The 14,830-nt window shown below is 44.3% G+C and overlaps 2 protein-coding genes across 6 annotated transcripts in view; one reads left to right on the top strand and one right to left on the bottom strand.

The window, feature by feature from the left end:
• Positions 1-237: 237 nt before the first annotated feature.
• XKR8 (XK related 8) lies at positions 238-6,073 on the top strand. The gene is made up of 3 exons (XM_007434859.4): positions 238-1,130; positions 1,906-2,102; positions 3,406-6,073. Exons 1-3 carry the CDS (start codon positions 808-810, stop codon positions 4,146-4,148), a joined length of 1,263 nt encoding a protein of 420 aa, XP_007434921.1. The 5' UTR covers positions 238-807; the 3' UTR covers positions 4,149-6,073.
• A 958-nt stretch (positions 6,074-7,031) lies between these two features.
• The window catches only part of EYA3 (EYA transcriptional coactivator and phosphatase 3), a 32,278-nt gene continuing 24,479 nt past the window's right edge, over positions 7,032-14,830 (bottom strand). For 3 of the 5 annotated variants that reach the window (XM_088140038.1, XM_088140040.1, XM_088140039.1), the window contains 7 exons: positions 14,609-14,698; positions 13,441-13,499; positions 12,878-13,035; positions 11,911-12,025; positions 11,158-11,279; positions 10,896-11,017; positions 7,032-10,053 (listed from right to left, as the gene is read on the bottom strand). In XM_088140038.1, coding sequence (XP_087996164.1) covers positions 9,973-10,053; positions 10,896-11,017; positions 11,158-11,279; positions 11,911-12,025; positions 12,878-13,035; positions 13,441-13,499; positions 14,609-14,698 — 747 coding nt within the window. In that variant the 3' untranslated portion in view covers positions 7,032-9,972. The remainder of the gene's footprint in view (positions 10,054-10,895; positions 11,018-11,157; positions 11,280-11,910; positions 12,026-12,877; positions 13,036-13,440; positions 13,500-14,608; positions 14,699-14,830) is intronic. The other 2 variants (XM_007434853.4, XM_007434855.4) reach the window with 1 other exon arrangement.

Raw genomic sequence — 14,830 nt, 5'->3', positions numbered from 1 at the left:
CACCTCTATGGGCTATCTCCTGCATTGGCACCACTGCCCCAGTCGCTAACCGAGCTGCCTCAAGGCAAAATCATCATCACCATCTGCCAAGCGTGGCGTAGTGTGCAAACGCAGCCCGGGGTCTGCAGCCGCCCCAGCCTCGGCGTCCCCCTTCCAAGGCGGTCGCAGCGCCCGCCTCGGCGTAAACCGGACGGGCAGCGATCCCGTTCCTCCCCAGCCAGAAGGCAGGCCCGCTTCCTGGCCGGGCGGGTCACGGGCTGCGCCTTCTCCCCTCTGGGTCCCGCCTCTCTCCGGGCAAAGCAGGCCCGGCGGCTGCCCCGGCGCGGGCCATGGAGGGACTCTCCGGGCGCCGCTACCGTCGAGGCAGCGAGCAGAAGCCCGGCTCTCCTGGCTGCCTCCGGGACGGGGAGGCGGCGGGGCGGGGGCGCGCGGGCCGGCTCTGCGCGGGAGGGCGAGCGGGGACGGGAGCGATGCGTCCCGGGGCGGGGAAGGGGCGGTTGCAGCCCCGGAGGAAGGGCCACTTCGGGGAGAGCCTTCGGGGAGGGCTCTGTCGGGGAATCCCGGGGACGCTTCCTCGTTTGCGCTTCGCTGGCGGGCAGCGGCGCTGAGCGGAGCCTCCTCTCGCAGCCCCCGCGGAAGGCGAGGCGAGGCGAGGCGAGGCGAGGCGCCGCCACGCGCGGCAGCCGCTGCGGGGAAGCAAAAGCGGGCGGCCCCGCGCCCTGCGAGGCCTCCTCCGAGGACCTTGGCCCTCGCGCGGCCCTGCCCTGCCCTGCCCTGCCCTGCCCTCTCCTGCCCTGCAGCAGGACCATGGCTAGGACCGGCTGTGGCCCCGGCTGCAGCCTTCCCCAGCCGCCCCGCTTCCGCTGCCTGGACCTGGCCTTCGCCCTGATGGGCACCCTCGCCTTCCTGCTGGACTTGGGGGCCGACGTGTGGGTGGCTGCCAGCTACCTGCGAGCTGGCCACTTGCACTGGGGTGGGCTGGTGCTGGGGCTCTTGGCCCTCTCCTCCCTGGCGACCCAGTTCTTTAGCTGGGCTTGGCTCCGGAGTGACGCGGAGAAGGAGGGCCTCCCACATCTGTCCCCCCGGACTTCGAGGCTGCTCCATGTCCTACAGCTTGGCTACCTGTACAGGTAAGAGGAGCAGGATGCTTCTGTTCATGGACCCAGCCGGTTGCACACAGCACACCCAAACGAACAGGAGGTTCCATCACACCCTGCCTCGCTTCCTGAACTCCGGCTCCTTTGACCCAAATGCCAGAGTCCACATACTGCACCGGACTGTCAACTAACCCCGCTGGCTGGGTTCACACGGTCCCAGGCTCGAGTCATAAAGTCATAATGATAGAGTGGGCTGCCAAGAACTTGGCCAAAGTAGGCAAACACGATTTAGCCTCGTGTGCTAAGCTACAGTGGGCTGCACAAACAATAGTGCTAAAGTCATGCCGTAAACCAAGATATGGAAATCAGTGTGGTGATTTCCACAATACACTAAGCCATTAGGGCTGCACTGTGTGTGAAATTAATTATCCGGTCAGTTATCTTGCATATTTCCTGAATGGGAAAAAGGGTGAAGTCTACTACAGAGGTATTGCTTTTAGGGACCATTTATTTAAAATTAAAAATAAATCAGTCGGAAACTAGCATGCTCCAAAGCGAAAGGCCTCAGTCCTCCTATTTACTTCCAGGCATGCTCTTGGACCTGACGAAGCTGTCATAGGAATGGTGTAGAAAACATCATAGAGAAAGTACTGGTTGCTGGATGTTTTGACTGGCCGTGCTCATCGCTGTGGCCATATTGCAATAAGTCTCCCGTGGCTGCCATTTGGGGAGCGTGCCTATTGCATGCATTCAGAATTCCAATTCTTGCCAATGCTTGTCTTAGACACTGCTGTGTTGCCTTGCACAGATGTCTCTGTGTCCTGAAGGTGGGTTTCCACGCGTGCAAGATGGACGATGCAACAGCAACCCAACAGGCCTTTGCCATTTTCCTGTCACACGACGTCAGCCTGTTGCGCCTCTTTGAGACCTTTCTGGAAAGTGCACCTCAGCTCATCCTGGTGATCTACATCATCCTGCGCACCAGTCAAGCTGAGATATTTCAGGGTGAGCACCGACTGGGAGGGGCTGGTTTTGGAGGAATGTGAGCTTCTGCCGAAATAAACACAGTGGATGTCAGCATTTCTGTAGCCCAAATCTTCAACCTTGTGAGAACTCAAGGTTTGCAGACATATAAAAACAATACGGACAAATAACAATTTCAGGTTAAATGTTCTTGTTAATTTGTTCAATCAAATTGGAAAAGGAAATTCAAAATCAAATCAAAAGCTGTTCCTTTTTATATATATATATATATATATTCCTTTTATTTATATATATATATATAAACACACACACACATATATATAAACACACACACACATATATAAACACACACACACACATATATAAATACACACACACACACATATTAAGTAACAATACAATGGAGATCTTAATATTAAGTAACTAGTAAGATTGAAACTATTGATATAACCAATACTTTGATGTGAATTGCAGTGGTTCTTTTTTTATCTTATATTCAATTTTGGATGAAAAGTTAAATAATCTAATGCTTGTAACACTGACGTCCTAGATGGCAATTAATACAGACAGAATTTTTACTTTCCTTTTTATTTTCAATTTTTAAGCTTTTTAAATAGAATGTTAATAATTTTTAATCATATTATCTAAACATTACTGCACTGAAATCTATTGAAGTAATACAATATATCAAGATTTATAATACGACAATAAAAGGGGAAAAAATCAAATAAGAATCTGGAGGAGGAGGATGCCAAAACTGCTAAGGAGACTGAGCGCTCGGAATCTTGGACCACAACAGTTCACACAGCAGCACTTTGTTGCAGTTCCCATCAAAAAACAGACCCAGTTTAAGAAAAATGGTACTGGGCAACTTACATACATGCACACATTTTTAAAAAGTTGAAATACATCAATTTGCCACACATTTTTATTTCGTTCGTTAGTTTCTTATTTATAACCTCATACCTTTCTTGGAAGGAACTCCATTTTATCCTTGGGACAACTTCATAAGATAGGTTACTCAGAGAGAGAAATACTGGCTTATCCAGCATACTTCCAAACCAAATAGCCACTACAGCAAAATCCTATATGTTCCTCCTTGATTTTACTATGTTAATATGTAGAGGATTACATACTCTAGCAGAAAAATGTTATGATAGGGAACGCACTAGAAATGAGAATAATTTAAAAAATTGAACCCTTCCTCCGTTCAAGGGGTAGATTTTGCCCCTTTCAGCACCAGTACTTACATGTGTGCAATTGGGGAGGTTCTTCCTCAGCCTGATCTCTCTTTCCGCTGCCTTCTCCCTTGTTTTCCTTGCAGTACTTGGGATTTGCACATCTTTTCTGTGTATCACTTGGGCCCTCTTGGATTACCATCAGACCCTGCGCAGCTTCCTGCGGGACAAGGAGAAGCTGGCCTTCCTGTCTTCAGTCCTCTACTTCCTGTGGAACTTCCTGCTGATGTGCCCTCGCATCCTATCCTTGGCGCTCTTTGCAGTGACCTTCCCAAGCTACATTTTCCTCCACTTCCTGGGCATCTGGTTGGTCATGTTTCTCTGGGTCTTCTTGCAAGGGACAGACTTAATGGAACATGTCACCTTTGAGTGGCTTTACCAAGCTACAGCGGCTGTCATCCTCTATTTCTGCTGGTTCAATGTGGCCGAGGGGAAAACGCGCCACCGCTCAACCATTTACCATGCTTTCCTGTTGCTGGACAGCACCATCCTTGTTGCCTCTTGGTTCTGGTACAGCTTTCCCTCGAGCTGGGATTCCCACGTGCGCCCAGCACTCCTGGCTGCCCTGGTCTGTTATGTCCTTGGCATCTTCTTGAAAGTCATCTACTACTGGTGTTTTCACCCCACTGTGAAAAATGTACCCCTTGGGAATTATGATGAAGTGGACAGCAGTGAGCCTGGGAACGGGGATGCTGTTGTGTTCCGCCAAATGGTTATAGAACCTCTCATCAACCATCGGACATACAGACTTTCTCAGAATTTCTTTGCTGGCTCTTCAGCAGAGACTCAGTACCAAAGGAATGGGACTGTTGGGGATATGTATCTGTGAGCCAGGCTGTTCATGCCCAGAGGGGCCAAGACAGGACTACAGCTGAATTAGATTTAGAAAACATTTGTACCAGTGGTCTGCTGAATCTGTGCCTATACTCCTTTCAGGATTAGCCACATAAGCTAAGCCAAAAAACTAGGAAGGAAATTTTTAAGCACAAGGTAGATGTTACCACTAAGGTTGATTGCATCTTTGGCTCACTCAGGGCAAGATGCTCTTCTCAGCTTTTCCTGCTGCCCCTTTTGTGCAAATTCACCTAAAGTAGCTTTTCCTCTCACTTGATATGTTGGAGGACAATGTTCATCATTCCCAACCAGCATGGAGATGATTGTAAGTGGCACCCAATTAGAGATGCCTAGGGGGAAAACCTTAATATTTTTTTCCCTGATTTTTTCTGGATTTGTTTCCTGCAGATCTTCACATGTTCATTTCATTTCATTTGGAGGTCACCAGACCAGGGAGGGCTGTTTGTGAATCAAAGAAAGAGGAGACATCAAAGGCTTACATTCTGGAGTTTGATTCTTCCAACAAGGCTGATGGATTCAAGTCTCATCAGTCAGAAACAACAACCTTGTTATTAGTTAAGGGTGAGATTGTGCCAGCTGTCCTCTTGATGAGATTCTTTAGAGGGGTGAGGAATCTGTAGCAACATCAGCAGATATGGTCAAATATGGCCAAAGGTGAAGAATGCTGGGAAATGTCGTTAGCAAGACCTGATGGTCCATAGGTATACCATTATTGCTTTCTGAGAGACACAGAAACTGGATTCTATGACTTGCACCATGTTGTCGGTTGCAATATTTTTCAATTCTAGTGCACTTTTCAAACTTTTCCTTTAATCTTAAATTCAGGCCTTCACTTCACTGTACTTGACTGCCCTCTGCCTGTGTTCAGATAGCATGCTACACCAGGAAAAATTAGTTGAAGGGATCCTTGGTCACGTGCTTTCTCTTTTCTTTAATGTGGCTACCAGAGGGGTTCCAAGCTGTCACTTCTACTTTTAACCAGTTCTTGTCATAGTGTCTTAACTATGACATCATACTTTATACGGGTATCATAGCTTATCTGGAAAAACACATACTCCTCAAAGCATAAGCTATGAAACTGGCTTGTTTTAACATACCACTGTAAAGATGAATCAGAGTTTAGAATTTGGATGTAGTGCTAAACTATAGTTCTTGGTGTTGAGACTCTTCCTATCTCACTGAGATGAGGGAGTTGATAAACCTGGTCATTCATTGCAGTAAACTGTGGTTTTGTACTGGGACTGATTGGATGTGGAATTCCAAAATACCTGGAGGACAGTAGGTTGCTTGACTTTGCTATAATGCAACATCTGAACAAGCTAGAGTTGCTTCATCCCTTCCACTGTCCTCCTTGGTCTTGGACATGTGTGGCCAAATAGCTTATATTTCAAGAGTCTTGAGAGGCCAATCCTTCTTCCAATTCTTCCAGGTTATCCTGAAGTGAGGCTTGGAAAACATGCCTAACGCTTCTTTCTGGATTTGGCGCTCCTCCCATCCCTTATGTACCTAATTTAAAATACTATCAGCGTTAGTGTTTTCACAGCTGTTCAGGCTGATTGGAATCAGCAAAAATGTGTATAGCACAGATATGTATATTCAACTTATTCTAGCCTCCAACACAGAAGGTTGCAAGTTGGAGTGGAGGAACAGCAAAGGGGTAGGCAAGGATCTACTGTTCCTAAGCATTTTTAAAAAAAATTGAAAAAGCCCCCACCTGCTTTTTCACTTCAGAGGATGGAAGAGTAGATACTCTAGCCTTAACCTCTCTCCCTCCCTTCACTAAACTGTCTCCCAGTTTATTATTTTTCATTTACAGTAATACCAAATTCAGTGGGAACTCAGTGCAACTGTTAACTTATTGCCACTTCTGAAATGTTTAGACTGAATAAAGTATTTCATTTCCTGTTTCTATGTGCTATTTTAACAGCTCATACAAGGGGTTAGATAAAGGCTTAATCATACCCAGAAAACAGTAGTAACTAAATACTATTATGTTGTCCATTTTCATATCCACTTGAGTATTGCTATGCTGGTTGGGACCAGAGTGCCATTATTTTTTTCAGAGAGGTTAGTTAGGTAAGCCTACAGTTTCAGGATGGGGTGTGAGTCCTTTTTGTCTTCACATCGATGAGGGGCTGGCTAAACCAATTTGTTGCCAAATAAGAGGAGAATATGACCCTGTTCTAATTTCTTATACCTAAGTCCACAGAACTTCCAACATAGCAGGCCCAGCTGTTTCACATGTAGCTCTCCAAAACGAGTCAGCCAATGGGTTTGCTAGCATGGCCCCTATCATAAGCTGCCTGAGATATCTGCCTTATTCTGCTCAATATAACTTCTCAGTACTGACAGCTGTCAGTTAAAGTGCAAATCCAAAGCAGAAGGCTACAGGTGACTGCTGAGGGTCCTGATAGAATTTAATCTTGTTCAAAATCCAGTCATTTCTTGGTGGGCTAGTGTATGATGCCCCAAAAGTTCTGAAAAGCAAGCTTATTCTTACCTGTTGTAGTAGATCATGAGATTCATGATTTAAGTATGTTAGACATAGGTATCCAGAATGAAGGTTAGTTGGGATTAATGATCTAGAATCAATGTTGAATTCCCAGCACCCTGCCTAATTGGCTACACTGGCAGTACACAGTACTTCACTGTGAGAAACATCTGAAAGGCTATAGGTCACTCATTGCTGGTGTATCAGAGCCCTAACAATACATGATGTTAGACATTTTTAAACAAATGTGGTCAAGCTGGCCATGTTTATTTGGGAATGGGGAAGAAAAACCTAGAGCCTTGTTTCAGAATTCAAGTCCAATTCTTATGTCGTGTTCAGCTAAAAAAAAAAAATCAGACCCATCTGGCTTTTGACATCTATATTTATTGCAAACAGCACATTTGGAGGCAAAAAAGTAAAAGGAAATAAAAGCAGGCAGAATCCATTTTCAAAGGATATGCTTGCATTTCACTCAGTGCTTGTTTAAATACATGGCAACTGTCTCTAACAATTTGGGCCTGATGAAATAACTTTTGATGGTGATAAGGTTTAAGGGCAGAGAAAACTATAAAGCCCAAGATCCCACTGACACCAATTGAGAAAAGTAAGAGGTTGAGATTTATCTTCTGTTTTATAGAGAGCACCTTGAATAAGCCCTCTGGGTAGGGCAAAAGACATGTAGAACTGATCGAGCAAAACACATGTAGAGTTGATAGAGCTTGGTGATTTTCAGTAGATCAGCAAGGATTTCTGATCCCCAATTATTTGGGGGAAATCACAATCCCCCAGCTATCCAGACCTGACAGCAATTCTGGGTAGAATTTCCAGAAAAGAGGGAAAAAAAAGAACAATTGGGGGGTTGTATAGAAAATAAAAGACTTTATTTTTTTTCCAGTTCACAGGACAGTTGCCATTACATAGAACATGATGTTTAAGGAATCTATATAGCCATTAATGCCCTCCAATCACTATCATAAGCACAGCTGACACCAGTTCAGGACATCAACAGGACCCTGAGGGAGAATCAGCAACTGTAATTTACTTTTGTGTAGTTGCAGCTGCAGCCCATTTCTCATACTTGGTGGGAGATGACAGCCTCCCACATACTTAGATGATGCAAGTCCATCCACCTTTGCATTAGAAAAAACCAGGGGCGTGCTTGAAAGCTCAACAGTGGGAAGGGAGGCGGCAACACACTGGTTTCCAAACTCTATGAAGATCCGAGAGAAAAGCAGCCAGCAAATTCAGTGACGCGAGAGCTGAATCGACGTTTATAAAAGTTAATACAGAAAATGTGCCATTACCCTGAGTGGTTTAGGGAAACAAATCAGCCCATGTGTTATATCAGAGAGGAGGCATTATGAATGATCAGAATCTGATGCAAAAAGCTTCCTACAGGGCCAAAGGTATTCCTGAAACCTGGCAAGGGGCTGGCAAGGGGCTTCTCTATAGAAAATTCTGAGCCACGCTTGCCAGTTTTCTGGTGGCTCAACATCCACTGGCGATGCTGACAGAGAGTGCTTAAAAAAATAGAATCAAAGATTAACTCTCAAGACGGAAGAGGGGCAGGCTCACCACTCACTCGTCTATGCGACTGCTGACATTTCCAGGACTCCGGGGAGAAGTTAAGGCACAAAGTTATTTCCAAAGTCAAGCGAGGGCCCTCGAGGCAAATCACCTACCTATCTTAGCTGAGAAATAAAAATCTGTAGGAAAGCGATAAAACCAAACAGAGGCGCTTTCTATTCTGTTTCTGGAGGGGGGGAGTAGAAGGTTCTGGGAGGGGGACTACATCTTCATTCAATAAAACACTGCTAGACTGTCTTTTAAAGGACTTGGAAAATACATCTGGCAAACAAGGAGGCTGGGTATCTCCTTGTTGAGCAAGAAAGCAGGAACCTTTTTCCTAGCAACCGTATGTCGCAGCCCACAATTTGCCCCATCAATATCTACCATGCGTTTGTCTCAGAAGGAATCACCGCACTGCCTCCCTAACAAGAAGCCACTGTTCTCATCTGCCGCTTCGTTTGAAGTGACCTAACGGTGGCTTCTGTTTCTGTTTATTATTTCAAGAGTTTCCCGGTTGATAACCAGAAGAAAGGGGTGGGGAGGGCAGTAAGAAGCAGCAGTGAGTGCCAAGTTAATATCCAGCTACAGCTGAGATTACTGAAGAAAATTAGGTACCGTTGTCAGTGGTACTAAAGAACTTAGGAAGTTCTGGAGAACTACTGGAGGCATCTCTTGAAAATTAGCAGGCTCCTATCTCCACTATCATCCTCTGCAAAGGAGTTGAAGAGCTCTACCTTTGCCCTGGAGTTGAAATGATGTTTTGCAGGGCTGTAGCCCACCCCCTTCCCCTCCCTGGTGTTCTGCCCAACTCCTTGCCTCGGAAAAACTGCAGCACGAGTAATCAGAACAAAAAAGACCCTCCCCCTGGTGCAAGGGAAGTTGGCAGCTCATGGCAAGTACCTGTTTGTGAAAAGCAGGCATTTTTCTATGTCCAAAGGGGGATTCCTATCATGCAACAGCAGAGTGTCACCTTGGGTCTAAGAAAAGGAGCTTTCTTATTGCCCAATTATGCAAAGTCGCTGAAAAGAGGGATGGCACGCTGGGACAATTAAATCCTATAAGTGCCTTGTCCTCCTCTGCCATTGCTCGCATCAGAAAATGCTAGTCAAGTGGGGGTATTTGCTAGAAAAAGAACTGGGGGGACAGCCATGGTGCCCTGGGAGTCCGATCTCACGGGAATGGTCAGATATTTTCGGTCCCTGGCCTACTAGGAAAGAGAAGAAGCTCCCCATCATCCAAACACACCTTATTTTGTGACTTTTTCTAAAACATCTACAGTGCTATTTCTTTGCAAGAAGCGAGACACATCTGGACCCCTTTCTGTAAAAATATAGAATAAAATAAAAATTTATTTGCCTTCCTTTTCGATTTAAAAGCTTGAGAGAGGTCTGCAGGGGGCAAAAGTACTCTACAAAAATGTACTGCTTTTCTCTTCTTTAGTATAATACCACACAGGGCTGCACAGGGAGAATGATCTTTGCTGCTGGAGATTCTGCGCCCGGAAGTCTCCCAAAACTCCCTTTGCCAAAAAACCACAGAGAACTATTCAAGCACCTGAACTGCATTGCCAAGGCTTTGACGGCTCTCCCAGTAAAGCAGCGATGGGGCACCTCCTACTGTACACTTCCACTGGCTGCATTTCTTTGTCTGGATGAAAGAAAAAGTCCCCAGACTGGTTCCTGTTTAAGCCACAAGGCGACTGTTGGGAGCAGGGCCAAGATGCTTTTTATCCAGGTCCTCACAGAAAGTCTAATTCGAGGGCCTGGTGAAGGGACACCAAATCCGCGTGGTTTGTGATTCTCCAGAACGGCATGTTGTGCTGCAAAAGAAGAGAAACCATACTGTAATGAATGGAACTCATTCTGGCGAGGGGGACAATGTGGGGTGCAGGGGAAGAGGTGTATTAAGATTTATTTCTGCATAAAGAGGGGCACAGTGGTATGAAATTCTACATGTGTGCAAGGCCAGGTTTTATTTCTCTATTTATTTTTGGAGGGGTGGGGGGACTTTGCAATTTTTCTCTCTCCCTCTCAAGTATGGAAAAGTTATTTACTCCCTCAAATTGGGGGAAGCCACACTGCCAATTTACAGCTGTTGCTGGAAGAGTTCCAGGGTTGAAAAAAAAAGTTCTGGGGGGCCACACAAAACTTCCCGACTACCTACTTTTCCATCTTCATCATCATCATCACCATCACCACTACATTTATATCCCACCTTTCCTCTGGGAACTCAAGGTTCTCTGCTTATTTTTAGTGCACATCAACCCTGTAAGATAAATCGGGCCAGTCATACTCTCTCAGCCTAATTTATTTTAGCTACTCAGTCCATGGAGACTTGAATTTGGGTTTCCCCAGCATCTTAGCCACCACACTCAACTAGCTGTCTTTGTGCAGCAGGAACACAAGCCAGTACTTTGAACGGTGCTGACTAAGGTGGGCAAATGCATTAGTGTACTTTCCCAGAACTGGAGTTAACCAAGAAAGCAAAGGTTAACAGACCACCAGCCATGAAGTTATTTTCTGATCTAGGGATGTGTCTGAGAGGGGAGTGGCCAATGCACTACATAGCTCTGAAGCAGAGCCTACAGTCAAAGAGCTAGTAGAAACAGACATGAGACCACCCTGAGTGGTAAGAGAGAAAAAGGATGAAGCTCACGGTCACCTGCTTGGCTGCCATTTCTTCATCACGGCCATCTCCGATTACCACGTAGGTCACCTTCTTTCCAAACCGAGAGATGATTCGTTCAAAACAGCTCTCTTTGCCTGCCAGGAAGGTACACACATCTTTGTGATTCAAACAAAGAAATACTTGACTGTTGATGGTTTGACACACTGAAGTCTTCCTCTTTTTCTTTCTTTCCATACCCAGTTTGCTTTCAATGGGGAACTCCTAATACTACCCAGAGGAATTTGGTGTAACTCACCTATTTTGGTTGCACTATAAATATTCTCAATGGGGAACACTTCGCCAAGTCCATACAGCAGGACTTTGGCCAGAGCTGGCACTAGCTGAGTGGTTGTTATCAGGACATTCACACAATTTTTTCTAGAGGGAAACAAGAGGGAGGAAAAAAAGATCTGTTTACACAAATGACAAAGAAAAAAATCAATAAGCTGTAAATCTAGAAACATTGGGGAAGAACAACAATAAAGGAAGTTCAATTTAAATCCCGCATGCAGCAATGACCACAATCAGACATGGCAGTATGCCAATATTTGAGAATTCTGACTTAATTGTGAATGAATAGCAGGTACATACATTGCTCCTTCTGCAAGGTCTAGAGGCTTGACAAGCTCAATGTTATATGCAAACCTGGAATTCTAGCTTGCTCTGCCTTTAACAAGCTGTGAACAAACCATAGCTGGCTTACTAGAACAGAATCCTAATGTTAAACAGGCTATGGATAAAGACTCCACTGGCAAGAAGAACAAGCGAGTGTGTGCCACCACAATGATCATCCACAGTTATATTAATATTCTAAAAAAATCTGGCTTATCTTGCTCAGATGTGACCTTTAGGTTTGGATACCCAGTTATAAGGTTTTCCACTGAGACATGACAACCTCTTTAGAATTCTGGATGGACAGTTCTGCACTGTGCTGTTTATGAGACACTTCATCACACACAAATGTGGAAGCAGACCCTGTACCTGCTACAGCAGATTCTCATTTCTGTACCTGGACTGAATGAGCAGGAGAGATTTTAATGCTGTTCCCAGCCAAGAATCCGTTAACATTTCTATATCTTCCCTTAATCTCTGCAGTGCTTCCTTCTTCTCAGGACTGAGCAGAGCTAGAGAAAACAAAATATGCAAATGATCTTGATCAGGAAACAGAAACATTATCGGTGTCAGGGCCCAGCTTTGTGATTTCTGGATGCTTTAAATGGGGCTTTTTTTCAGTTGGGAAATGTCTTTATGAAAACAGCAGAAAGCACGCTTTTCATACGCTCCACAGGACCATTGAGCTTTTAAAAATTTTCATTTCCAAGCTATCTTTCTGCAATAAGTCAAAACCAAGTTCAAATTCACAAATGGATGCATATAAAACATTCCCTATTACTTCAGTCAGCCTTACCCTTCTCTAACAAAATTTCTTTTGTAAATGGCTTTCACAAATTCATGGGATACAGGTAGGGGTAGCGGTGGGAGTAGGGGAATATATTTTTACCATAGGGAGAAAATAACATTGTTGTTTTTAAAAAGGGGATAGTTTTGGTGGTGGTTAAAAGCACTGCGTGAGAGTAAACCCTTTGAAGGCACTTCACAAAAATGGACCTCTGCGTTTACTTGACAGATCTGGGAGGTGTGAACTTCAAGCCCAGAATTCTACATCCAGCATGGCCACTGTGAGTCCATTGGGAGTGTACTCATTCAAAGAGCTGAAAAGGACCCAGGCTGGGAAAGGCTGCATTACATCCCTTGGTTGCATTCCATATGACTTTGCATGGCACGTGTAAACATTTCAGTGCAGTTACCACAATGCTAATAACTTCATGAAAGAAGTCCCACTCCAATTCTGCCAAAATTGATGGAAGAAAATTGGATGGCTGGATGATGCTGGTTCTATCCCCTTTGCAAAAGCTGAACACTTTTTATAGAAGAATCTACCCCTGCTGTCTAGTCTGCTGTAGGAAGATACTCACCAACAACATTGCTTTTGTATTTATCATACACCTCGCGCACCTTCCGGTAGCGGAATGCCAGCTTCCTCATCCAATCCACTCCTCCCTGGACACCTGCTGAACCATGATTGGCATTGCTCCCTGAGCCGCTGAAGCCATCAGTGGAAAAATTGTAGTTGCTGGAATGGAAAAGGAAGGCTTTGGGTCACATGTACCTCACAATCTAGATTTCAATAGTCATCGTTCTAGACCTCTTGCCCTACTTCCAGTAGATGTCCCTATGCTTGAAGATAACTATCTCTATTCTTAACACCCTGCTCAATTATTTGTAAGTAAGCATTGCCCTGGGCTGCCGATCTAGTGTTCTTGAGGCTCTAAAGCCCCCTTATTGACAAGAAGGAATCAGACAGTTGCTGCATGCTCATGGTCGCCCTGCTATCCCACCTCCCTTTTTAAATAAGAAAATCCAAAGATCATACTAAAGGGCAGTACTTGAGTTTGTAAACATTCAACATTGACCTATTTTGTCTTTAGCATTATATATGAATGCTAACATTGTCCCTTTCAATCCTTGGGATCCACACCTTAAATCCTGGCCATTGTCATCTGATGCAACATCTTCTACATGTACTTGGTCACATTCCTGTAATGAAAGGACAGAAAGCAAATCTATGTAGCCCAGTCATGATCTAGACTAACTAGCAATAGCTTTCTATGCACTCTTCCCCAATCTGGTGCCCACTTAATGGATCAGAATTCTTAGCCAGCCAGTTTGTCTGTGGATTGCAGACCTAATACATCTAGAAGGTATCAGGTGATACCCTTAGGTCTCTAGCAGAGGTCTTACCCACCACCTGTAATAGTGATGGGTAAGACCCTTGAATCAGAGATACCAGACATTAACCTCAGGATCTTCTGCTTGCAAGGTATACATGTTTCACCATTAATCACTAGCTCTTCCTCAAACGTAATGCCTTCAAGCATGATTCTGGCCTTTAAAATCTCAGATTCTCCAGCAAAGGAACTATATAAAATTAAATATTCTCCTGCTAATGTTTCAAATAATGTCAAAATCTATGGGCTACCACCATAGGAGTCAGTGCCCCTAAACTGGGTTAACTTGACCTTGTAACTTTCATGAAGCACTGATGAAGTACAGAGAATTCATAGGAACCTTTGACAATGCCTCCAAATGACAGAGCAATGTTTATACTCAATTGGTAACTGTCATCTTAGTGAACATGCCTAGGTGAGCCTAATTATTGGCCATAGACATTCTGTGGACATCAGTTGGTCAGTGTGTCTCTAATAACATACTCAACTTTTCTAAATGATATGCCAAATGGCTTACAATGATGTTGTGTTCACTCATTTAAAGATAATATGATCAATGATAAAAAAAATAAGCCATGACACTCCCCCCAAAATTATACCTTAAAGCAATTTAGAACACTGAGGCAAGAAAAATCAGACCTGAGTTTAATGCTTTTTATCTCTTTTTCACCTCTAATAACAAAGAGGGTGCTATTAGTTTACTGATTACAATGCTATGGGAAAAGGGGGCTATCTTTGAAGTACACAGATCTTCTACTGCTAATCTTAATTGATTAATTTGGAAGTTCAGGTTTGCAATCTGATTTCGTTTCCTATTTCAGTTCTGACTAATGAACTGCTTTGGAACGTGTCTTGCTTTTCCAAGTTAATAGATTTTATTATGATATTCTAACATATGTAAGGTTAGAGTTTGCCTACCTCCAAGTCATTGAAAAACAGGTGTGTGTCAGCCACTTCAAAAATCATTTCTTCCATTGTCAAACCAAAGCCAACAACTAAACTTGGATCCTAAAAGTCAGAACAGAGAGACTTTTCGGGGGGATGGTATTAGAAACTTTCAGAAGAAGTCAGACATTCTAATGCAAAAGATACATTCATAGAAGCTTATTGCAAATACAGCTATTTTCCAGTTAAATTACT

This window comes from Python bivittatus, unplaced genomic scaffold (assembly GCF_059951505.1).
Source record: "Python bivittatus isolate LINGU-HERP-01145 unplaced genomic scaffold, Pbiv_v1 ctg000310_np1212, whole genome shotgun sequence".
Lineage (NCBI taxonomy): Eukaryota > Metazoa > Chordata > Lepidosauria > Squamata > Pythonidae > Python > Python bivittatus.
The sequence above is the reverse complement of the archived record's forward strand: the minus strand, read 5'-3'. Positions and strand labels throughout refer to the sequence as shown.

Coding starts and splice junctions, on each gene's coding strand:
- XKR8 (XM_007434859.4), top strand. CDS start 808: ATGGCTAGGACCGGCTGTGGCCCCGGCTGCAGCCTTCCCCAGCCGCCC. Junction 1,131..1,905: donor CAGCTTGGCTACCTGTACAG/GTAAGAGGAGCA, acceptor TGCCTTGCACAG/ATGTCTCTGTGTCCTGAAGG. Junction 2,103..3,405: donor TCAAGCTGAGATATTTCAGG/GTGAGCACCGAC, acceptor TTTTCCTTGCAG/TACTTGGGATTTGCACATCT.